At 42.4% G+C, this 26,112-nt stretch overlaps 1 protein-coding gene across 1 annotated transcript; it reads left to right on the top strand.

Moving 5' to 3' along the window:
- The first annotated feature begins 5,751 nt into the window (after window positions 1–5,751).
- TRERF1 (transcriptional regulating factor 1) lies at window positions 5,752–26,112 on the top strand. Its single transcript, XM_009869562.1, is given in 15 exon segments — window positions 5,752–6,348; window positions 6,351–7,148; window positions 7,731–7,780; window positions 8,722–8,872; window positions 9,816–10,064; window positions 13,498–13,867; window positions 14,423–14,483; window positions 15,264–15,403; window positions 16,174–16,277; window positions 17,474–17,549; window positions 22,292–22,380; window positions 23,169–23,282; window positions 24,078–24,266; window positions 24,744–24,952; window positions 25,588–26,112. Coding segments are annotated over 15 exon segments (3,510 nt in total). The 3' UTR covers window positions 25,901–26,112.

Below are 26,112 nucleotides of genomic sequence, written 5' to 3' on the forward strand. Positions count from 1 at the left end.
AACACACAATGATGACACATTTCTGTTAAGCAGGCACACCTTAAGTGTTATAAAAACCAGTTAAGAGTGCAAAGAGTGGTGGTTAAATGTGATTTAACTGACGTGTTACCATCCCGCAGGGAGGGACATGAGGAGGGATGGTGCCCCAGCAAATGAGCATCTGCTGGTGCTGTCACTGATGAGTAGCTGCAGGTGCTCTGTCCTGCAGAAACTGGTTGAACACAGAGGTCTTTTTTGGATCTGCCATCTTATCCAGTCTTCTTTTCGGAGTAACTATTTATTAATCTATGAAAACGTGCAGATCTTTGCTGAAAGTGACAGCTGAAAAACTTGAAATAAGTTGGAGAAACTGTAGGTTCCAATTCTCTTCTGATACATAGCCATGCAACCTACTGAGACAGCTTAGATGGGTGCTTTTTTTATGTCCTTTTGTTGAGTCTGCTTCCTTCACCATCTGCTCTCCCGGTCTTTGTCATCCTTCTCCAGTAACTAAGTCCTGAAACTTCCACTAGCTGGTGTTTCGTCCTGGCTTTGCAGCTCACACTCAGCCCAGCTTTCATGCACTGACTTATTTGGAGTGGATGTCTTGCTCTGAAATTCATGTGGATTCAGTCAGTTCAGTAGTGTGACTGTGGTTTGATCTGTTGTTTGTTAGAGTTGAAAAAGTCTGCAGGTTTCGGCTTCTATAGTGTGTGATGGAGCTGGTAGTGGTTTCTTTTATATGTCAGAACTACCAACTCCGTGTATTTCACTGCCTGTCGTCTTCTCTAAGTTGTTCTGTCTCTCCAGTGATACAATTTATGAAGGAGGAAAATCAGATGACCTTTAATGAAGACTGATAGTGTTGGAATCTTCTTCCATTTCATGCCTACCAGAACTGAGTTATGATACGCTTCCAGGAGAGACTATAGAATCATGGAATCATAGAACAGTTTTGACTGGAAGAGACCTTCAAGATCATCAAGTCCAACCTTTTCCTAGCCCTATCAACACCACTTAAACCATGTCCTTTAAGGCAACATCTGCCAGTCCCCTCCAGGGATGGTGACTCAACCACCTCCCTGGGCAGCCTGAGAACCCTTTCAGTAAAGAAGTTCTTCCTAATATTCATCCTGAACTTCCTCTTGTGCAACTTAAGGCCACTTCCCCTCGTCCTATCTCTCACCAATAGGGAGAACAGACTAACCCCCGCCTCTCTACAACCTCCTTTCAAGTAGTTGTAGAGGGTGATAAGGTCTCCCCTCAGTCTCCTTTTCTGCAGACTAAACAGCCCCAGATCCCCCAGGTGTTCCTCACAGGACATATATTCTAAGCCCTTTACCAGCTTGGCAGCCACCTCTGTACCCTCTCCAACACCTCAGTGTCCCTCTTGTAGTGGGAGGCCCAAAACTGGACACAGTACTCGAGCTGTGGCCTCACCAAAGCCAAGTATGGAGGCATTGTCACCTCCTTGCTCCTGCTGGCAATGCCATCCCTGACACAGGCCAGGATGCCGTATGCCCTCCTGGCCACCTGGGCACACTGCTGGCTCATGTTCAGCCGGCTGTCCATCAACACCCCCAGGTCCCTCTCTGCCTGGCAGCTCTCCAGCCACTCCTCCCCAGGCCTGTAGCACTGCTGGGGGGTGTTGCGGCTGAAGTGCAGGACCCAAAATTTGGCCTTATTGAAACTCGTGGAATTGGCCTTGGCCCAGCGATCCAGCCTGTCTAGATCCCTCTGGAGAGCCTCCCTACCCTCTCAGCAGATCAATACTTCCACCCAGCTTGGTGTTGTCTGCAAACTTACTAAGGGTACTTACTACTACTTGTGTTGCCTTACAGTTGCTTGTGTTTGTAGAGGGAGACAGTTGGAGTGTGTAAAGACATTTCAGCCAGCTTGGCACGTTCCTGGCTTTCCGTTTGGAGATCGCAGCTCTGCAAGTTGCAGGGCACCACATTGAAATGATGAGAAAAGAGTTAGAGTGAAACCTTGTCTCTGCTGTAATCGATTGAACTCCCATTAGTGTGAGTCCAGATTCCATCCATAAACTTAAGGAGGCTGTTTCTCTTTCTAGGCAGTCTACAGAAATCTTTCTATCTGTTTGCATTTGTTTTCATGTTTCTTTGTAATGATTGCATAATTGGGATATATCTATAGTGTCAGAAATGTGATAGGTTAAGTAGCATAAATGACTGTTGGGAGCAGAACTGCAGAACCATTGTTGCTTTAAAACTCCTGCTGCTTTTAGTTGTTGGATTTAACCGTTTAGTAGTTAGAGTTGTTGTGGTAAGTTGCAGTGATGGGTGTTGAGGCAAAAAGGAGAAAAAGCACCCTTTTCTTCCTATCATTGAAAGGAATAGGAATCACTGAGTACGCTGCCAATGGCTTCTCAGCCAGGCAGAGGCTGACTTTGGTGCCCCTGAAGCCTTAATGATCTTGTGTACAGCACTGAAATGCTGTTAGACTTGAATCTGACAAGAAACGTGTACGGTTAGCGTTTGGTTAAAGCTGAGAGGAAATGCTCAGTATATATAGCATCAAGCCCTTGAATTTAAGCCTGTTCAAGTATGAAAAAAAAATAAAAAATCTGGTATCTAAGGGATTGCTTTATTACTGATTGTGCTTTTATCGGTGTGCCTATCTGTTTTTCCCATGTTACCTGAAAGTAGAATAACAATGCTTTTTAAAGATTTGCACTTTTCTCCCTCCAGATTAATGATGCTTTTTTAAAGGGATATTTTCATCTTTTTTTTTTTTAATTTGAGAGGGCAAGGGAATAGGTGTTTGAAAAGAATGCAAATTTTTTTTTCAAACATGACTCATAGTAACTGAGCTTTCTAGTCTTTTTGTGACTTGATTGGTGTTTTAAGATAATCATATATAATCCTAAATATTTCAGTTTTTGCAAATGCTTCTGTATAACTGGTGATAACCCTGTAGTCTACCTAACAGCAGTAAGTAGATTCCCAACTCCTAAACTGGAGATGAATTAGGGTTGGAGTTGTGGGAGAGGAAATTTCTATGAGCTATTTTTTTTTTCTCTTTTTTTTCTGAGAGAGAGGAGGAGAGAGGTTTGCACTAATACCTCAGATTTAAAACCTTCTTGACTATTTTTCTCTACTCTGAGAACTGTAACAAGTTAACCTCGCAGGCGAAAGGGTGCAGTAAGTGGAATTTGGTGCGTGCCCAAGGGCTGACATGTTCTCTGATGACCACAAAACTTGCTGTGGACACTGGTACAGGCGGTAGCGTCTGCCACTGTGGGGCTCCTGCCTATGGAAAGAGTAGGAGGTTAGGGGTCTGACTGGCTGCTTGATTAATTTTTATATCAAAATCGTGTTGTTTACCTTAAGAATACCTCTTACTGTTCTTAGTTCTGAAATTTTCGCCTTTTAATTGTCTCCTGGAGACATTTATTCTCCCTCACTGGTTTGTATCACTGTTCCTTCTTGTCCTTTGACTAATCCTTATAATTCCAAACTTTAAGAAGAAGGGCCAAAACCAAGGAACTTTGTGTAAATTATGGCAATGTTCATAGGTGAAGGGGCACATACCTACTGTGCAGAAGGGAAATATGAGCAGATCCAGTAGTGCCCTGTTTTCATGGGAAGATGTGCTCAGAGCAATCTCAGCTAAGCTCTCTTAACCTGGTAGGCATAAGAGGAGATGCACAGGTCTTATGCGGGACCTTCCTCAAAAAGTTGATGGCCTTTCAGTGTGAAATGTCACACAGGATTTATCTTTATGCCCTTTGAATGTTTTGTGGAGGCTTTATTTAGTTTCCCTTCGTATTTTTTAATAGGAAGCCTTTGAAGTTGGGTTGTGGCTGAAAAATCTTGTTGGCAGCCTGACCATTCATTGTTGACTCCGATCTATTTTTTTAATTGTGCAACTATAAAAATCTGGAAGGGGTGTGTTTAGAGAAACTATGAAGCAATGTATATTTCTGGAAAAGGGAAATAAACTTGCAATTATTCTCAGCCATTATTTGTCACGTGAAAATGTTAACATGCTAATGGCTGCAGATGGTTTACACAAAAAATATGTGAAAGCCCTCTTCATTGGGAGCTATGGTTTTCTGTCATACATTATGCTAGAACGGAAAAGGGTTTTTTGGTTTTTTTTCAGCCTGCAGCTATGTATTACCCTTATTTGCTGTTGCTAGCACAGACCTTGTTAATATGCATCTGGCAATGGTTAAAATTTTCTCCATCAGTGACTTCACATTTATCCATCTATATCACGGATTCTCCTAGTTCAGAAAGGTAAGGACATCAATATGCTGAAGTCTTTGGTGGACAGCATTGCAGTTATTAGAAAGGCAGATGCGAAGGAGGCAGAGTTAAGGTTGTGGTCTAATATTTTTGTACTCTTGTTAATATTCAGAATCCGCTTTTCTGTTAAAACATACTCGTATGTGTAGGCATATTGTACTACTGTGCATGTGTGTGATTGTAGGGCACAGTGATTGCTTAATACTCTGGAATAGTAAAACAACCCTCTAACATGCCTGTGTATTTTGTTTTATTCATCAAAACCAGTAGAGACATCTGTAAAGTATTGCTTTGAATTACAGTTTATACACTAAAAATGATAAGAGGTTGCATTTGGTATAAGTTTGTTAAAATAACTCGAGGCGAAGAAGGAAGGATGAGAGGGTAGAACAGAAATCGGAGTTCGGCACTTCCAATGTATGGTGAGTGATCAGAAAAGATTTCTGTGGACTGGTTTGGTTTTCACATTAGTCAGATTCCACACAGATGTAGCAAACAAATCACTGTGCACGGATGAAGTTGAGTAACTATGCTATGGTTTGCTTTCATTAGTATCTTTGGTTTTGTTTTGTTTTGTTTTTTTTCCTTGTGACAGCAATGAGCATCTTATGCATCTTATTCTTCAGTAACACTATTTTCATATGGCCAAGTGAGCACCTGGATATCCTGGAAGTTGTGAGAAGCTGTAAAAGGCTCTAGGCAAACCTCAGATTGCAGTTAACTTTTCTCTGTGTCCTTTTTAGATGCTGATATCTAAGTATGGTCAGCTTGTTCAAAGCTGTGGTTTTCTTTTATCTGTCTTTTCAGGGTATTGTAGAGGCACCCATGATGTCTGCAGTACTTGATTTTGTGTTATAAAATGGGTGTGTTGCTTCTGATGAGAAGACTGTAACAGTAGGAAGGCAGTTTGGCTTGATAGTCAACTATCTGGCTAAAACTAGTCATGAGAGAGCAGTATGCAGCCAGCTAAAACTGCCTGAATCTCATATACTTTAGGGGAAGAAGCTGTTTTGAAGAATAAACCTTTTTTGGTTTGGCGGAATGATTTTATCAGAGCACTGGAGAAGAGGGAGGATAATGGGATGAAAGGAAGTAATCTTGCTGCTCTGGAATAGCCCAGCTGCTACAATTTTGCATCTGATTATGTATTTTGAACCAAGAGATTTTCTTTGAGACAATAACAGTTTATACAGAAGGCTAGCACTTACCTTGTCTTTCTCTTACTCTGCAGGTGCCTGGGACACTGAAGCTATTGATCTGTGTAGGGTTTATGCTGTGGGCCATTTACTGAAGATGTGAAGCAACATTGAGTCTGAGGTTGGAATTACTGACAGACTGGAGGAAACCTTGGTCCTTGTGATACACATGGACATGCTGAATTATAAGTAATTCTAGCATCTTTTCCCTTCCCCTCCCTTCCCCTCACTCAGCTATCTCAGGGTTCATAGAGATTTCAATGGTTCATGTGCCTGTAAGTTTGGAACGGAAGTGACCAAAAATGGGGGACCAGCAATTGTATAAAACTAACCATACTGCCAACAGCAATGAGAACTTGTACTACCAACAACACCAAATGAACTCCCTTCCATCTCTAAATCATAGCTATGGGACATCTGTTATGGATGCTCCCCAAGCGTCCCCTCTCTCCCCCCCATTTCCCCAAGATTCAAGAGACAGCATACCTCTGCCTGTAGGTTCAAAAGGTCTTGGGTCAATGGATACATCTAGACAAACCAGTTGGACACATTCTGGCTCAGGAAACCACGTTCCGGTGAGGAACAATTTGAGTAATCAAAGCGCAATGTGGAGTCCCCTCGGGCAGGGGGAGTCCCACGACGGATACCAATATTCTTACTCTCAACCTAGTGAAAGTCGATCGCAAAAAATTACCAGCGGTGTCCTGCATAAATTGGACTCCTTTACACAAGTATTTGCTAACCAGAATCTGAGAATTCAAGTCAACAACATGGCTCAGGTTTTGCACACCGAGTCTTCGATGGCGGATAATTCTGGTGACAGCGCGCTCAGGCAGCTGCTGTCCCAGAAGCCGGCGGGTGAGCAACAGCCTGTAACTTCCAGTGTGCAAAGCTACCAACCAGGCAAAGATCCCACCCACTGCCACAGCACCAGAATTTTGCAAGCACGCAGCAAAAGCAACAAATGCAAGTCATGCAGCACCAACAGTTGTACTACGACTACCAGCAACATTTATCGCAGATGCAGATGCATTCTGTGTTTCAGCAAGGACAGACACACGTTCCACAAATGCAGTCCCAGCAGCTCTTACCGCAGCAGATGCAGCACTTGCAGCAGGCTCAATACTATGCTCAGCCCCAGCAGGGACACCAGCGGCTCTCAATACAGGAGATCCAGCAGCAGCAGCAGCAACAGCCGCCTCGGCAACAGCAGCAGCAGCGGCAGTGTCCCATGCAAATAGCTCAGTATTACCAAACGCAGCCCGTCATGCCGCAGTTACAGCAACAGCACCAACAGATGCAGTTGCCGCTTCCTCCGTATCACCGGGAACCTGACCCAAAGACTATGCACGAACCGCACGAGTACTCTCAGGATGTGAGTCATCCCGTGCAGCTTATCCAGTTGGGAGCGGTCCCTCAGTATTCCTACCAAGATCCCCATGAACAGTACAGGCACTTGTACCCGCAGAGTTTGCTGCAGCAGCAAGATCAGCAGAAGCAATACCCGAGCGACAGCAGAGCGCCTTCGCTCAACTCCCATGTTGGCCTCACTCCGCCAGAGACTGCCGAGGATCCCGCGCGGCAGGAGATCAGTTCTGTGGGTAACGCTGCCCCTCATCGAACTCTTTTGCCACCCTCGGGAGTTCATCTGAACAACAAAAGCTCTCAGCAAGACTCTCCCAGCACCGCGTGGCCCCAGGTAGGTAGTATTTTAGATCCCTTCTCAGCCAGACTTGTTTTACAGAGGAGTAGTAAGGTGTGGAAATGAACCGGTCGCAGGAGAGCCAGCAGTTTAGGATGTGAGTGATGGGTGACACTGGGATGTTTTGGGGAACTGCGTTAAACAGACTTCTGCCGACATTGCTGGGTTGGCTTCGGGCCAGGCCAGCGGCAGCACAGAGCTTTTGCTGCCGCTGCCCTCATGAGAGGCTTCGGGAAGTTCTGCCTCAGTTTCTGGCGAGGAGGGACCCAGTTACAGCAAAGTGCTCTTGCTACTTTTTCAACACCTGAGAGCTCGATTGTTGCGAGTTAGCCAACTCCCTGTTTCCAGACCTAGTACTTCTGGGTCAGAGCAGGCTTCGGTCAGCAGGTGAGTGTAAGAAAACTTGCACTAGCCGTGCTCACAGAGGCACTGATTTGGTAGAGACATGTAAGGCTTGATTCTTTTAATATTAGTAAAATCATATGCAAAATGCAAATGTAATACCGTGAGGACCTTCATTTATGTATTAATATTCCCTGAAAATTTATTTTCTTTTTTTCCCCCCTCCTCCTTTGATAGCAGGCACAACTGTCAGATGGTAGACTGCAGCCGCTGTCCCCAGAACAAAGGTATTTTTCTAAGATTTTTTTTGTGTGTGTTTTTAATTAAAGTATGAGAAATACAAATGAGTGCTACAGTGTAGAAAGGGGAATGTACTCTGGGTAGGTAATAGTTGTTGCTCTTCTGGCAACATCTTTAGTTTTGTGCTTTGTGAATTTAACTTTGTGTGATTTCTACCCTCCCTACTCTCAAGTAATAAAATAAAATACTTTATCTTTTGGGACAGGGAGAGGGGAAAATGGAAACAAAGGAAAGGCAAAAGCAGAGGAGCAGTTTACTCTCAGTGTTGCATTTGTAAGAGAAGGGTTACGTGTGGTTTGGATTCATAGCTGTGGCAGCAGGGGTCTTCTGCGAGATCTTAAGGTCTCACCTCTGAAGGGCTCGGGTGTCCTCCAGCACAGATGTCTACTATAAGTAGGCACTTTAACAGGTTGCCCAGAGAGGTGGTAAAAGCCCCATAGTTGGAAACATTCAGGGTAGGATTGGACAGGGCTCTGAGCAACTGATCTAGTTAAAGATGTACCTGCTCACTTGTGGGGACATTGGACTAGATGACTTTTAAAGGTCCCTTCCATCCCTGAACAATCCATAGTTTTATGAAGTAGGGGCGTTGTGTCCAAGTACTTGTTAACTTCTGTCATGAGTGGGGAAATGTAGGTCTGTCATAATAGATCTTGTGAGTTCTCCGACTTTTCCATACCAAGGGCCGTGTTTTGATGAGCATATCCAACTCAAAACTTTCCTTCTCCTCATCTTGGGAGTGGCTGATCTAGATTATGCCCATATATTCCACAGCACTCACCCTGTGCTTATTTGTGGCTTCATAACCGTCTAGCTGTAAAATTTTATTGACTTCCTTGACTAAAAAGCTTCCTCTGCAAGCAAGGGAACATGCCAAACTAATGTCTCTTCTTCTGTTCCATGCTAAAAAAAATGAAAATAAAAATAGTGGCCAGAACAGAGAAACACTTCCTGAGAGAGCTGATGTGAAGAACAAGCTACTGTGTTCAATATGCTTGAAGGAGTTTAAGAGTTTGCCGGCTCTAAATGGTCACATGAGGTCACACGGAGGAGTAAGAGCATCTCCTAACTTCAAACAGGTAGCAGTCTGGTTTACTTCAGTATTCGGTGCTCTCCTTTCCATGTTGACGTTTGCTCGCTTTGCCAAGCTTTGCTTTGCTGTCAAAACTTGTTCTTCTCTGCACTGTTTTGTTACGTCATACCCTGTGTAAGTAGAAATGCACATAGTTCTGCGAGTTTCATAGGCCCAAAGTCTTGCTTTGAAGTCAGAGGCAGGGTGGAGGACAGAACAGTGTTTGTCCCTTGCTGTTTCCCTGCATGTTACAAAAAGACCTTACAAAGTTGTGTCAGGGAGCGTCTAAATTTTTCCCCCCCTCATATTTGTTTATTATATTAGAAATACCAGGAACATCAAGTCTTCCTTATTTTCATTTGGACTACTTGGATGACTAAGGGATGTTTATTGGAAGCCTTCCCAGGCTTTAATTGAAGGAGCAGGATTGTTGAATCTTTGACAGCTTTCCTCCCGAGTGTTTTAGTTCTATAGGTATCAACAAATAGCAAACCAAAAAATGTGGGTTTGAATTGTTCTGCATAAAAATAGCTTGCCCTATCAGTCAGTCTTTCTCTGTCCTGATATTTTAGAAATTCTGTCCTAACAGGGAATACCACAGGAAGGCAAAGAGCTATAGGAGTTAAACCATCTGTGTCTTTGTTTTTAGGTGGGTGATGGAGAATTCTGTCTTCATAGTGATAAAAAGAGCATGTGTTTATCTCCCCTCCTGCAAGTTACCTTGTAAAGATGCTTATGGTGGTTATTTATCACAGAGTCTGAACCCTACATAGGAGCCATAAGTAATCTGCCAACCTCATTCAAGGCAAACAGAGTCCAAGAAGCGACGCTGTTGTGTGTTTTGTAACCCTGGCCACTTCTTTTCAGCCACGGTGCATACGTTGTGTAGCGTATCGATCCAGCAGTAGCCCTCCCTCACTTGGGCTGAAAGCCTTTAATTGTCTGTACAGGATGAAGGAGAGAAACCACCACAGCAGCCGCTGCCTAAAGAGGTGGATAGCCTCGCGCCCATCGTCATGCCAGTGTCTGTCCCTGTAAAGCTTCTGTCACCCGAGCCCGGCACGCAGCCCTCTGCCAGCGCTGCCCCAGTCAAAGACAAGCCTGCCAACTCTGTGTCAGATGACGAGATGCCCGTTCTCGTGAAGATGACTTACTCTCCACCGTGCAGCCCAAAAGTGGCCAACCCCTGCTCATCCTCTGTGAGTGCTGCATTTCTTGCCACTAACTGTGCTGTGCTTGGTAAATCCCTTTGCTTATAGTGTTGCTCCTTTCTAAAACATCTGTATTTTAGAATATTGTCCAGAATCTTAATGATGCCTAATAAACAAAAAAGGCCTATAGCATCGTAGCATTTCTTCTTCAGTCATTTGAAAATACTAATTTTTCCTTTGCTGAGGAATCAAGACCTCAGTTGAAAAGAAGTCATTTGAAATTGGAATGTGATATTCTTTTATCCCACTAGAACAAAGGGATTTAGTATCTTTACTGTTTTTTTGGTTTTTTTCCTTTTCAGGCTGCTTTGTTTTTTATGTTGTTGCTTAAATTCAGCAGTTTTATTTCTTCCTGTGTTTTAAAGTCAGATATATGTGCTTTGCATTTCAGCCAAAGATAAGAGGGCACTGTGCAGTGCTTACAGTGTGTGCTCTAAGCCAGTATGAAGCCAGCCAGCTCAGTTTTGCAGTCAAGTAGTTTTTCGCTTTCTCTCTGTATGCGTCAGATCTAAAGGTTAATCACTGGGTATTCTGATTCAGGAAAAGTAGATATGTTTAGTGCTTTCATTTCACTCATAAAACTGAAATTGTCAGGCAGCACGAGGAGCTGATGAGTACTTGAATGAAATGTGAGAATGCTCTTTATTGTTTTCCTGAAAGAGTCCTGGAGAAAGCAGTATTTATTTCATGTTCTCATGTAGGAATAGACGGTGCCCATTCCTTCAAATCCGGGCTTGCAGACTGTGCTATGCTAAGAGATTATGGGGGACTGTAAGTGCTGTGTAATATTACCTGTGTAATGCAGAGAAATACTCCTGTGATTTTATTTTTTTTTTCCTTCTCCCCGTGAGGCTGATGGCCAAATGAGGAGACAGCATATACCATTGTGAGCGACTCCTTGTAATATTCACATATTTATCATGCTCCTCCCAATTCTTTGCTCAGACATACACACTGATTTTTAATACATGTAAAATCTTTTACTCTCTTCCTTTCAGACAGATGTTTTACACGTAAAATTCCACTTTACTGTGGAAGCCAGCATCTCACAGTACTTGGATCGTAACTCAGCAGTACAATTTTTCTTTTCTATTTCTAGTTTCTGGAGATAAAAGGGACAGTCTTGTCTGAATCCTTGAGCTCTGAGTGGGAGATCTTCTCTAGAGACATTAGAGTAGGTGGCTTAGGCTTGTGTATTTCTGCAACGTATATAAAGTGACTGTAATTAAATCTGCCAGTGTTAGGCTAAATGCACATTCATTCACTCAAAATTATGCCTGCAGTCTTTGTTACTGCCCAGGCAAACTAAACTTGCACAGTTTCATCTCTGTATCCTCTCTTTTATATAAGCAGTAGCACTGGAAATGTTCAAAGATCAAAAGATCTACAGTTCCCTCTTCTTCTGTTAAGAGATTGTACCATTGGAGACTTTTTTTAATACCAAGGGGCTGGAGCTGTGTTACATTTGTTTATACTGTGCTTTGAGCTGTCCAGAAAAGCTCCTGTAAAGCTCATGGAATCAATAGTATCAAAAAGCATAAGGAAACTAAATATTCAGCAAGGTTACAGGGCGGTGGGCTGAAGCTAGCTGTCAAGTGAGCTCCATCAAGATCTACCCAGAGAGTGGATCTGTCAGGGTACAGCAGCAGAGTCCACAAGGATGCATTCAGTCTTGGATAATGAGAATCAGTTCCTGGAGCTTCAGAAAAGTGTTGAGGGGATTCTGCATTGAGAGCCTGCAGACATCATGATCTCCTTGAATGTTCAACTGATCTTTTTTGAAAGTAGTGTTGGCATATCCACACCAAGGCTGAGGGCTGCTGTGAGTGAGGCAGCGTAGGACACGAGGGTGTGTGAGACTTGTAAGACATTGTCTTGGTTAGTTAGTTTACTTTACACTAGTGAGAAAGGAGTACCAGCTCTTCCACATTTAAAGAGTAGAACAAAGTGAGCCCTTAATCAAGGACTTGGATCTGGCCTTCTGGGATGTTTTTTAGCTTTATGGGTTTTGGTTTTTTTAGATTGACTTCAGGGGTTTTTTTCCCCTTTCTCCTTTTTGAACACTAGATGTTCACCATTGTGATGGGCTGTGTCTGTGGTTACAGGTAACACTCATCCTTTCACTCTTCTGACTGTCCCTTATGAACAAAATTCTCTGTAAAGCTGTATTGTTTTTTCTTATGAAAGGAAAACTCTTCCAAAAAATTTTATTTTTTGAGACAAAAATGTCAACAGCTGTTGGAGAGGATACAGCCATGATCTAACAGAGAGGACAGGACCTCTGTAATCAAAAGCATTTCCACAAGCTGGAACATATTAATATAAGGGATAAAGGGTGACAGTGCTAATGCTCCTTTAACATGATTTTTATTGGGTGAATGTGATTCTCAAGAACCACCCATGGTGTGAAGATGTATGTTGTCTAAACATACATTGTAGTAATTTACTTTATGTAGTAGTAGAATTTACTGGATGATGCAGACATTCTGGAGTAGCCCTATCTGTCAAAAATTTTCTTTGATGCTCCCAAGTTTATCTTAAGAATGATTACAATCTGAACACCTGAAAGCAGTATATTTAATAGTGTGTTTGTCTGCCAGCTTCTGTGTGTTCTTAAAGTGCGACTTGAGAAACTGTTTCTTCCCACCTCACCCCTACCTCTCAGAAATCCAGATTCCACATTCACACAAATTCTACTTCTGTGGACTAGTGATTTATTGTTAAGTGATTTTTTAACATTCAAGATCTAGAATTCTAGGCATGTTACAGTGTGTGAATTCCCCAAATGGTCATCTACTCCCCTTTTTCTTCCAAGGAAAGAGGAGGAGGGTTAAGTTCAAGATTTGTTGCAGCTGGACTGTACTCAAGCTGATGGGAATGTAGTGATAAGAGGCAAAGAATTTGTATTTATTACATTTTTCTTCCTTTCCTGCTGCTGAGTACTGCAGTAATTCCACTGAGCTCATGTGCCCATCCTAGTCAAACAAAATAAATGTATTGGAAAACATCTCATATAAAGTTTCTAATAAACTGTGACTGGGTAATGAAGTAACTCCAACAGCCTGTGTGTGCTCAGTGCAAAGTGCCCAGGGTTTTCGGGTGGGGATGAAGAAGGGTGTGGGAGGCTCAGGGCTGAGGGCAGCCTCTCCGTGTCTATGCCTGTGGCTCAGCCTGACCTTGACCCAGAGAACTTGCTGTGGAAGGTGAGGGTAATTTCTCCTTTTTTTCTTTTTTTCTTTTCACTCCCCTGAGGTTTCTGTGTAGCACCAAATGCGGTACTGACCAGGCTTCTTATGGTGGTACCTGAGTAACTGCTTGGTAGTAGCACCTTTTCTGTGGCTCTTGCCCCAAGCTGCAGGGGATTGTGTGCAAACCAGATTTAAGTGTGCCTAAGTACTAAAATCTGTGTGTTTTCGTTTAGGAACTTAGCAAAAAACCTCATCAAAGTGCTGTGAAATTGGAAGAAAACTTCAAACCATTGCAGGACAAGAAGAAGTATCGGCACAGACCTGAACCTCTCTTCATACCTCCTCCTTCCTTCAACTTCAGCATGTCCCACTCTGGTGCCACCCTGTACCAGAGTCAGCTTCGCTCTCCCCGTGTCCTCGGAGATCATCTGCTGGATCGGACGCATGAGCTCCCCCCCTACACTCCACCACCGATGCTTAGTCCAGTTCGGCAAGGGTCTGGTCTCTTCAGCAGCGTTATCACATCATCTCATAGCACCTCACATACTCAGCTGCCGCTTACTCCACTGACGCCTACTCCACGGGTGCTCCTGTGTCGGTCTAGTAAGTAATTACATTTACGGAGTGGCAAATGTTACTGTCCTCTCTTGCGTTGTTACCACATCAATGATATTTGTGTGCTCACGTGCATGGCTGTTCCTGCTACTTCACAGGAAAAATCCATCTTTATCAGGGTTTTTGAATTGGTGTTAAAAGTGTAGAGTGAATAGAGGAGCCTAACCAACAAGTAAGGCTGGGATCTTTCAGTGTGGTCTGCCTCAAGAGAGGACCACCATGCCTTTCATTACATCTGGGCCTTCTCAAGTGGAGGGAAAAGATCTTATTTGAGACATGAGGTTCACTTTAAGTATTTTATTCAGTGCTTCACAAGAAGAGATGTGTCCAGTCATACATGATCAGGGCAGTAGAAACCTCTGCAACGTAGGACATCTCTGTTACCTGTAGCCATTTAGACTGTTTCTGCCTGATGAAGGGTAATTTTTGCCTAATAGACTGGAATGACATTGACGTCAATAGGAACGCAGCCCAAGAGGTAGAGAGGGTCAGCAGTTGTTACCGAAATCCTGTTTTAAACTCGGACTCCGATCTCTGTTTCAGATAGTATTGATGGAAATGTCATCCCAGTGACGCCTGGGCCTGGAGAACAGACTGTTGAACCGTAAGAAAAACAATCCTGTTTCTGTCACTGCTTTTATAGACTAAATGCAGCCTAGAGCATGTGGCCTGGGTGGGTAGTGTTTGACTACCGGAAGTCATATTGGACTGGATGCATTTAAAGTTGCTCTGGACAGTGGCTGAGGACATTGGGAGCGAAGTGGCTGTAGGAGATGTAGATATCGTCAGTGAAAAATGCTAGGAGAGTCTTGGTGGGAGCCAAGTTAGTGGTGGCTGGGAAGAAGGCTGTAAGGAAAACATCCTGATGCAATACTCTTGCTTTTTTTATATATATATAAAATTGTGGGGCTCTGGAGAGGTATTACCTGATAGGTTCCCCAGAGTGGACTGCAAACAGGATTGTCCATCAGCAATAATGTCTCTTTCTGCACTCTGAAGAGTGCCATTCTCTGTGAAACAGCAAGTTCCTGTTTGCAGCATCTAGCCTCATTGCTAGTCAGCATGCACGCAGGCTAGCCTGGGTTGTCCAGAAGGTATGATGTCTCAGTATAGCTTAATTTGTGTATTGAAATTTTCTTTTTCCCCCCAAGGGACTGGTTCTCTCTAATATTCAAAATACTTATCCCACCAAGAGTAAAGGATTGCATAAAGCAATCTGACACAATTTCCTGCCATTCCAGCATAATAAAAGTTTTGCTGGAAAGAAAGTGAACATTAATGTGTGACTTCTGGTTTGTTTTGTTTTGTTTTGTTTTCTTCTAGTTGCATAACTGAATACTTACTTATTTACTTTATTTATTGATTGATTTATTTATTTCTGTAGACGAATCAATATTGGGCCCAGGTTCCAGGCTGATATTCCTGAGCTGCAGAACAGATTGTTAATGGAGAAAGATGTGCACAAGGCTACTTTGGTTTGGAAACCGTGGCCAGAACTGGAAAACAAAGTCTTCCAACAAAGAGGTAAAATGACTTACTGATTTAGAAGTTCACACGTCACCCTATGCCCGTTGAAGCTGGATTCTCGTGTGTACAGGGTACAAAACATTCAAGAAAATATTAATTACTGAGAATGCAGAGCAAGAGACCTCAACTGCTTGTTGCAGAGTAACAGCATTTTATAATGGCACTTAAAGTGAAACCTGGATGAACTGCTCTCTGGCAGCCAAGAAGGAAAAGGTGATTGCTGAAAAGTGCTGGATTTTTTTGGATACTGAACCACCCCTGTGAGGGCAAAGATTGCAAATGAGAGGTGGCTGATGGTTCCTGGGCCTGTCCCGTGACCATAACTGAGAGGAAGAGCATGGCTTCTACCAGTCCTGAGCAGAGGAACACAGGATTTGGAGATTATTAAAACAAACCAAACCCTGCTCCCCTCCCCGTGTGTCCCTGTGTGGGCTTCCAGCGTGGTTCATTTCTCTTTCTCTACCCTGACTGGAGCCTGCTTGGCACAGCAGCACCACTTGCCTGTGCAAGTAGCTGCCTCACAGCCAGATCTCTGCCTCTGGCCCTGCAGTAGCCTGCCTCGTCCCAAGGATGCGCTCTGCAAATCCCATCGCATCCCTCCTCAGGGGCTGATCCTGAAACCAGGAGATGGAGGTGCTGGGGAAAAGAGAGTATGAAAGCTGCTGCCCTGAGCTGCATTGTCTGAGTAGCGTTGTAGAATCCTTGGCTCTGGGTGTTTGACTGACAGGTACTGTATTAGCAGTAAAATGTTGACTTGTTTCTGACAGTGGAAGACCTTTTAAATATGAGCTGTTCGAGTGTGTTACCTGGCGGAGGAACTAACTCAGAATATGCTTTGCACTCTCTCTTTGAAGCAAAAGGAGATATTATGGTAAGATAAGAAGCTGAAAGGGGAGATATGATCCTCTTCTGGAGATAAATTAGCATGCTTTATTAAATGGGTTTAGATATGGTTATATAAAAAAAAGAGGTTTCTGATTGATTCACAGTGATGCTTTAAACATCCTGTAACATTTTTGGGGAATGACTTTTCCCTTTCATTCTTTAATAAATTTAAATTTCAAAGCAGTGTCTCTCTGAAGGCTTACTGTGTATTTCATATAGATAAGATTACTTAGTTTATAGCCTTGGGGCTTTGAATGTCTCCCAGTGCTTGCTCCAGCCCTGATTATTTCACAAGCTTTATATTTGGTCACAGAAAGCTTAGTCCTCTTCTAGTCCTTATAAAACCTTTTTTTGTAGCAGCAATCATATCTTCTTATTTGTTCAGAACTGTGAGGTAATTGCACACAGTTCTCATATAAATAATGCATTTCAAATATTTGCATTGGTTTAATGATGGGAATGTTATTAACTAGGGCAAAACATACATTTTACCTGGTGTTACAGAAAGACAAGACCCTGCACCGGTTCCTGGAAAGCCAGTTTAAAACAATGCAGGAGAACACAGGGCTGAAATGATCTTGCAGGATTGTCTGATACGTTGGGTTTTAGCTTGTGTCCTAGTTTCCTTAGGCTCTGTTAGCTGTATCTGAGGGGTCTGAGAGAGGTGACTGAACTTACTGTCAGGATGTGAAATTTGTTATACAGGGGGTTCTGCATGGTCAGGGGAAAAATTTTAGGGATCCGCAAATCATCTGTCTCCCTGATCCAAAGGAGGTTTAGCTATACTTGCTGTCGTTCCTGAAAAATGTTGACCTAAACAGGTATTCTAAAAGACTTCATGCTATAAATATTGTCAAACCGACCATTATATATTAATTAACGCTATCAAATCAAAACACGATAAACATATTTGTATGTGGCAAGCAGCAGGGAGGGAAGAGCCGGACGTTGCTAAGTAATAGCCACGTTTGTGCTAATTAAGGCAGGACAGGTGTGCATTAGGTACTGTTCTGCAAGGTACAATGTTAATGGGCCTTGGAGTAATGATGTGATTTTGTATGACAGAAAAGAAAAAGAGAGAAAATTAATTCATATCCTCGTACTAAATAGTCTTCTAAATGCAATTGTGTGCAGCAGCTGACTGCATTTGCTAATTCTGCTTTTCCTGGCTTTTTCATTTAGGTTGCTCTTGAGAAGCTGCTGTTGAGAAAGCCAGTGAGATTGAAGTGTCACCCCTTGGCGAATTACCACTACGCTGGTAGGTTTCCTTGCGGTTTCTGTATCTGCTGGTTTACAGAGTCCAAGGCTGACATCCCAGGCCGGAGCGTGGGATCACGCTGCACTCTCTGCTGTCTGTGCAGGGATGGCAGCATCTGATAGGTGGCATGAACAGCACCAGTACTTCTGGAGCCTTTTGTTATAAGTTAGGCAGTTTTTACCGACTGATGATAAACAGAAACTTTGTATCCATGTTGCTGTGTAGGGTTCTGCAGATTTAGAAATACCTTGAGTAACTTTTTTTTTTCCCCTCCTAAACTAAAATTTAGTTTGTTCATCTTTTAAAACTGCTGTTGTTCATAGATTACAATTTTCTAGCAGTAAGGTCTTCATATTTTGGTATGTAAGTGTCTGCTGTCTTGCCTTCCTTTTCTGAGGTCATGGTGCATGATAAATGAGTATGATAATCACAAGCACATTTCCAAAGAGGCAGCGCTGTAACTCTCGCTTGGTGTCATAGTACTGAATGCAGAACCTCCCTTTGCATGGATCTGTCCAAAAAGAAGCGGGTCTGGGATGGTGACTTCTTTAACAAATACAGGAGGAGCTTTGTTTTGGTGATGAAGTGCTCTGTGAAATACACAAGGTGGTGTTAAGCCGTTGGACTTAGGTTATGTCACCTAAGCATAGGTGATAAATCTCTCTTCTCTGCTTAAAGCTTTGTAGCACAGAGTAGGATATTTTACATAAGAGATTAAGACTTTGTTTCCAGTTTAGGCTCAATAGGAAACAAGCCAAGAATCTTCTGGTGGCCAGTCAGTCACAATGTCTAGGGTCATAGACTCATTTCCAGTTACAGTCATTGTGTGGCTTAAGTACAGAAGCAAGCTACTTCCTGGCTGTAGCAACTCACTGGAAAGACTCCCAAGTAACAAGGACTCTTTTGTAAATCAACTCCTTAACCCTTTGGCCTGAGAGCAAGAACAGAAACATGTTTAATGGCAGCTGATAACGAGAGTGAATAAATGTGAAGATCAGGTTTTGAGTCCTGGCTGGGGGAGATGCCCAGTGCTTCTGATACCAGTTCTGTTGCAGTCCAAGGGGTGGACAATGGGGGAAGGTGGAGAAGAGCATCAGCAACCGGGATCTCTTGTTGACACCAGATCATGTGTGTGAGCCAGTCAGGGGCATGAGAGCAGGAAGATGAGATATCCCAGCAGCCTCATCCTTGGTGAGCAAACTAATTAGCAGAACAGGTAAGAAGTTTTCTGCCTGTGTGGCAGAGAAGGAAGAACAGTCTTTACTGAAGCAACTTCACAGTAGTTTCAGAAAATATTTTATTGTGATGCAGGGAGCAGGTAGGAGAGACTGTTTTGTTTAGTCTTTCATGTGAAATCACACTAATCCTTGTTAACTAGCACTGAGACCTGTGGACATCAGTGTATCCCTATTTCTTAAGCAGTAAACAAAGTTTGATTCCGTGTATTGCAGCATGAAATGAAATCTCACCAGTCTGGATTTAAGTACCATAAAATAACAAGACGAAGCATTACTTACTAATGCCCTTGAATGCAACATGTGATTGCAAATACTGACAGCCACGCTGTAGCATCATGCAGCAGCTCTTGAATAATAGTTTATTTGTCATTGATAATCAGCCATTCAAGACATATGGAAGCTTCATACAATCTAGTGCATCAATAACTTAATATAACTTCAAGTGGCATTTGTTTGGCTTAACAATTTGGGCTTTCTGCTCCGTACTCAAAATCACAGCTCTTGGGCACTGCCACACTTAAAGGTGCAATAGACCAAATGGCGCATCACTGGCTTGTGAGAATTAACCGGTGTCACAAACTATAAGTATCCAAACTCATCCTTAGCGCTGCCTTCTAATGAGGGTACAGGCAAATAGCTCACCTTTGGAACCTGTTGACTTGTGAGGGAAGGAAGTTGTAAATCTTGAGGCTTTTCTGTTACTTGCCAGGAGAGCTGGGCACACTGGTTGGAAGAATACTCTAATCTCTCCATCTTTGCCATCTGTCAGGATGGTGTTTAGGGAAGAGGGAACACGTATCTAGTACAAGAGAGATGCCATTGCGAGCGCTTGAATTGCTTTAATTTAATGGTGGAATTTCTTAGGTCTGAAGTTTTGCTGCAGTGAGAACTGCAGGAGAGATGGTCTCTGGAAGAATGCGCTTCAGGCAATCTGGAAACTTAGGCATACTGTGTTAGGGTGTGGATCAGACCCAGCATATACCATATGTAATGGATTTGAGCCACTTTTCAGGGAGGCTCCCTGGGTGTAGGTGTAGCCCCCATGAAACCCATGGTCGGGGTCCAAAGTCCCCAAATTTGTAGAAGATATTTAGTGTCAGATAATGAGCACAAACTGATATGGCAGGTAATACAAAATGTAGAAGGATTGTCTAAACATCAAGATCAGCCTTAAAATCCTATCTGTATTCCAAAGTCCAAAATTCTTTCTTGCTGCATTGCAGATCTCTCTCTGTACACGTTCTCTATATCTCCCTCAAGCTAACAAGAGCAAAAGCGGTTTCCCAGCAACCAGAGTTAAAAACAGCTTTTCTTCTGTTTCTTTTCCTACACAGGATTTATTCTATTAATTAGGTTACTTCCAATTAACCCGCATGATCTTATAAGGGTCTCCGTTAATACCACAGCTATTGGGGAAGCTCTGTAAGGTCTGAATCCTCTGTAGGTGTACAGTAAAATTAGTTTGTAGAAGTGTTTCTTTATTATTATTACTACTATGATTTTATTTTTTTTGCAGGACGGTGGAGTAGAGGCAGGAAAGCATGACTGGAGAGGCTTGCCGAAATCTAAAAATCTCTTTTTTGTGTTGTCGTGCTTTTTCAGGTTATATTTTGGCATAGTAGAGCAGTCCCCTGGACTGAATCAGTTCATTTACCCCTGCCCAAAGGGAGAATAAATGCAAATGACTGGCAAGTTGTGTAAGAAGGGAATGACGCTGGTTCAGGGTGGGAAAGACAGCAAGGCAGTGTCAGCAAAAAGATTCTTTGGGTGATAACAGAATAAATAAAACTCGTGGCTTGAAGCCAGTGCATTTCTCTGATGCTTGAGAGAGCTTTACTGTAAATCTCTGTGGAAATAACTAATGCATGCTTATATCTAGTATTGGAAAAGCCTGCAGAAAACAGGTTGCAGAAAAGTTAATTTTGTAATTTTCATCATACGAAGTAGTGGTGACATAACTGTTCTAAGCTTGTGAGCCTATGAATTGACACTGAAAACCAAAACATTTGCAGTTAATAAAAAACCCTATATATTGTAGACTTCAATACCATGCATGGTGCCTAGCCCAAGTTAATTGAATTCAGTGCAGTGGCAAGCACTTCTATGGAGAATGGTAACACTGACAGGAATATTAGAGATTTCTTTTGATAAAAGTTTTAGATGTTCCAGAAGCTCCCTGGCAGACTGAAGTGGAAATATTTTCATAGTTTAAGTCATTTTGTGTTTTATGGCTTCTTGCATATCCTCCCTTTAGTGTATGTAATGCTGCCCGGGACACTGCTTTGATGCAGTAGAGCAGTCCTGTGTTCCTTCTGTTTGACTAACACTGAGGAAGCAAAATTAATTCCAACTTAAGTGCTGATTTCACATTTTCATGGGCAGTTAGGCTCATGAAGCAAATGCAGAATAACAGTATCTGAAAGTTTTATACACAGCTCCCACTAAATGATCAGAAAGCACTTTGTGCATATTGCACATTGCTACAGTCTTGTGACCTCTGTCACGGAGGATTTAAATGTCTTATCTCAAGTCATGTAAGTGAAGAGCTGCAAAAGAACTTTGTAAGAGTTATTGTCTGGAGAACAATATGATAGATGGACTTCCATGTAGTTGAATGTGAAGTGACATATATGGGAATTAGTAATACAAGCTTTGCATATAAGATTATGAACTCTATAGTGATGCTTCTCAATTATATCTTGGGATTATAATGCTAGTTCTGTGAAAGCGTTGGCACTGTATTTACAACAGCCAAAAGAAAAAAGCAAGTCAAATGTTAAAAGGATAGATAACATGGTGATGCCACTGCGCAAGTCCGTGGTTTGCTTCTCTGTTGACTCTTACATGCCCTTCTGGCCCCTTCAACTCTGTAGGAATGGTTTTTAGTAGTGGACAAGGTTCACAGAGGGACAGCAGTAACGAGCAAAGGTGTGGGAGTGCCAGAAAGGACATGCAGTCCTGAACAGCATGGACGTGATGGGCGAGATTTGGTTCGCTTTCTCTTCCACTTGATGAGCAAAAGGTCATCCAGTGAAGCTACTAGGAACCAGGAAATAAAGGAAAGGAGGTGGTTCTTGATGTGGAGGGTCTACTGATCTGTGCAACAACTCAGCAAAGGATGTTTCGAGTGCAAGAAGTTTAACTGTGGTTGAAAGGAAGAGTGGATCTGCACTTAGAAGGATACTTACTAAGTAAGCAAATTGCTACAGACTCAGGAAATCCCCTGCGCTGGAAGTGGTCAGAGGTTAGGAAAAATTAGGGAGAGGCTTTGTATTTGCTTGCTTCTGATCTTACTGTTTCCTAGGCAACTGCTTGTGACCACTGCTGGAGACCAAATGCTGGGTAGATGGACTCAATGTCTGAGTCAGTACAGCCATACTGGTATTTGGATAGTAGCAGTCATTAGCAAGTGCTTGAGGTTTCTCAGTTTTTGTTACAGATACCACAGATCAACATAAAGGTGGTGGGATTTTATTGTTTATAATGAATTCACTCTTTCTCAAGGCTCTGACAAATGGACACATCAAGAAAGGAGACTGTTCAAAGAGGCCTTGTCCACTTACAGCAAAGATTTCATATTTGTACAGAAAATGGTAAGGTTATTTCTGTTCTGTCAGTTGTTTTTTCTATCTGCTGTATTCTGTTGCCCTTCGTTTTCCCTCCAGTGCTAGACAGCTTGTTGCAGGCATAAAATGAGCAGTGGTTACAAGAACTCCAACAGGAGCGATGTATTCCATTTGGTGTACGCATGTGACTGCGCACCATTGTAAAACGGTTGAAAATAAATAAATAAAATCTATTCCCCTTGTTATTGCATGTAAAAGTTGTCAGGCTTGGAATCCAAGTCGTGGTGTTCTGTATATGGGACAAGTATGGTGCTCTGCTATCATCCTGGTGCTCTCTGAGTCACTGACACCGAGCCTTGTGCCAAAAACTCTCGATAAAGAGAGAGTGGGCTTAACTTTCATGTTCTGCCACAAAGTAGAGAAGACAAGGTGTATACATCTAAGGGCAGAATACCTTACTTGGTAGCTCAAATGCTGAAATTTGGATTTATGGGAGCCAAGTCTTAATTCCTAAATTTCTCAGTGGTATCATACACTTGAGCTACAAAAATATATTCTCAGTTGTTTTCTGACTAGAATCTAGAGAATCACAGAGAAACATACTGCAGCTGAAAGAGTCAACATAAATTTGACTGAAAAACAATAACTAAAAAAAAAGTTTTTCTACATGGATATTCCTGTCATAGTCAAACTGTTCTTTTTTTCTCCATTTGGATGTTTGAGAAATAAAGCCAGCCTCTTGGAATATATTAAAACTGTGTTGAACGAAAGCAAAAAAATGAGATTGGACTATTTCTGCAATTACTTAACTATAGGTTAAGTCTAAGACGGTTGCACAATGTGTGGAATACTACTATACCTGGAAGAAGATCTTGCGTTTGGGACGGAAGCACAGAACACGTTTAGAAAAGAAAAGAGAGGAATGCCTGGTAAGTCTAGAAGAATATGGGAAAGTTTTAAGATTTGACAATTTTTGTTCATCCTGTTTTGAGGAGGAGGTCAAACTAGGTGACATAGGTCTCTTGTAACTGAAATTATTCCATAATTCTAAATTATGTTCTGTGTGAGCATTTTGCGACCTCAGCTATGCCAAGATTCTGTGTGCCTGCACTGTAATGGGATAAAAACGCTTTGACTATTGCATTATCTAACTCTAGTCAAGCTATTATGGCTTTTGCTACATCGAAACAGGTAAACCCCTGTAAATTTTTCCTGTGCCTGTGTGTGCTCCTAAAGGCTGCCCTGATATTCTAGTACAATACCATTTACACAGACTGGCAATGCAGTTCTTTGTTTCCAGGGTCTGTATTTCCGAGTATTCTTAAGAGGTATGAGGTGGTTTTTGTTTGGATTGGTTTTTTGTTTGTTTTTAAAAAGTAGGTAATTTAATTTTACTATGAATATAGCATATGGTGGCATTGTAACATCTAAGCGAGAGTGTTGCACCTTGATATCTGTAGATTTTTGGAGCTGCAGCTCTGTAATACAGGTAGAGGGTGTTTTGAGCACTGCAGCGAAGCTTCATGAGCCATAGCTTTGCCCGCTAAGGAGCTGTAATTCCAGGAAGACCAGAAGTTCATTCAGAATGGGGAAAAAATTACTGAAAGCTGGAAGCAGACTGGATGAAGCAGCGTGCTGTTCCAGCACTGTCTGTGTTGTGCTATCCAGTCCTGTCTTTCTTGGACCATATTTCTAGTATTTCTTAAATGCACTGTCTCTTTCAGACAAGTGGAGAAGAGGAAGTGTTAGAGGAAGATGAGGAGATTGAAGAAGACAGAAAGGAAGAAAGGGAAATGCAGAAGTCTCCTGACCCACCAGCTATCTCTCTCGTTGGACCTATAGATCAGCCTGCCCTTCAGGGTCTTTCACTCTCTTCGTCCTCCTTCATCTGTGAAATGCCAAACTGTGGCGCTGTACGTGTGTTTGGTATCTTTAATAGCGGTGTGTGTTGGAAGGAGGGTGTATACTAGTGAATTGTGATTTTGGAAATCAGAGGCTTCAGCTGTTCCTGGCCAGTGATACCTTCTGACTATTGCTGGACAAATAATTTTGCCTGCTTTTAATTCCTACCTCACAGCATACAGGCAATATGCTGATCTGTACATAACATTCTGAGATGTTGTATCCATTAGAAATACTGTAAGATAACAGCTCTGATTTAACTTTTTGTTATACAACTGTAATAAAAGGATAGCTCACTGATTTTTTTTTTTAACTCTGGTGGGATATAGCTGAGAGCAAGCAGCATTTGGCCAAGTAGATTGTGCTTGTTAGATGCATACAGTTCATCTTTTGTAGTATGCATTCAGCACTGCTTTTTGCAGTGTCTGCTTCAGTGCAGTATTTCATGTTTTGTTTTGCTTTACCCCTCCATCCCTACTCCCTGGCAGGTGTTCAGTTCGCGACAAGCGCTAAACGGCCATGCTCGCATTCATGGAGGTACGAATCAGGTGACAAAACCACGATGCACCGTTCCAGGCACTAAACAGAAATCTGGTACGCAGAGTGGATACTGCTCCATCAAGAGTTCACCTGCCCACAGCACAACAAGCGGTGAGACCGACCCAACAACAATTTTTCCTTGCAAGGAGTGTGGCAAGTAAGTGTGACTGTCTGCAGCATCATGGCGCATTTGCCTATTCTGGATAAATAGCGTTGCGACAAGCTCTTTATTTCACTCTGACGGTCTGCAAAAAAACAGTTTCCCCTTAGATGACATGTCCTGTTACCAAAACCTTCAGAGATTGGTTTGCATGATGTTTTGGGTAGTTCCCCTGCAGTATTTCCTCCAATTTTCCTAAATCCATTTAACTGCTTGAATGTCTGCATCTCACAGTTCAGAAAAAAAAGTCACAGCCTTACAGGCGGCAGTGGGCAACTTCCTCTGTGCTTCAGTTCATCCATCTTAATGTGAGATTTTGTCACTTTTTTTCCCTGTTGTGCAAGACTTGTTAAACTAAGTACGGGGAGAATTAGGATGTGCAGAGATACTGAAGCAACTGTTGGAGCCACAGAATACCTCCAGCAGAGTCAGAGTAGGCCATGTTGATGCTGTGAGGATGTATATATCTGGTAGTCTGTCCCTGAAATTCTCACCATGGCATTGCAGACTTCACTGGCTTCTATTTCAGGACAAGGAGGCAAATGTACTCATAGGTTGTTGAGTCTTTTTTGGCTTGCTTCATCAAAAGCGATGCATTTTTATCTGATTTTTTTTCCCCCTCCAAAATTTAGGGTATTTTTCAAAATCAAAAGCCGCAATGCCCATATGAAGACTCACAGACAACACGAAGAACAGCAGCGGCAGAAGGCTCAGAAGGCTGCTGTGGCAGCAGAAATGGCAGCCACGATTGCAAGAACTACTGGGCCAGTTGGGCATGGTTTGATCCCTCTGGATCACATGAGCTTGGTTAAAAATGTCGGCGACATCGATGACGATGTTGTTCAGGAGCTGGGTGATGTCATGGAAGAGAATGAAGTAATGGATGCTGACCTTTTACTGGATGATGAAGATGCAGATCTACTGCAGGATGATGCTGAGTTGTAAATAAAGTTGTTTGACAGACAGCAACTGAGCACACCCTGAATGGATCAATCAGGAAACCTGGACTGTTCGTTTATTCCCCACTGATTGTAAACTACCTGTTGAAAATGATAATTCTTTTATCCAGGTCTAGAAAAAAAATTTGGTTTTTTCCTCACCGTTTTTTTTATTAATTTGTGGGTTTTGGGGGAAAATAAATAATTGGTACAAATATT

The sequence above is a fragment of the Apaloderma vittatum genome, unplaced genomic scaffold (genome assembly GCF_000703405.1).
Source record: "Apaloderma vittatum isolate BGI_N311 unplaced genomic scaffold, ASM70340v1 scaffold9845, whole genome shotgun sequence".
Classification (NCBI taxonomy): domain Eukaryota; kingdom Metazoa; phylum Chordata; class Aves; order Trogoniformes; family Trogonidae; genus Apaloderma; species Apaloderma vittatum.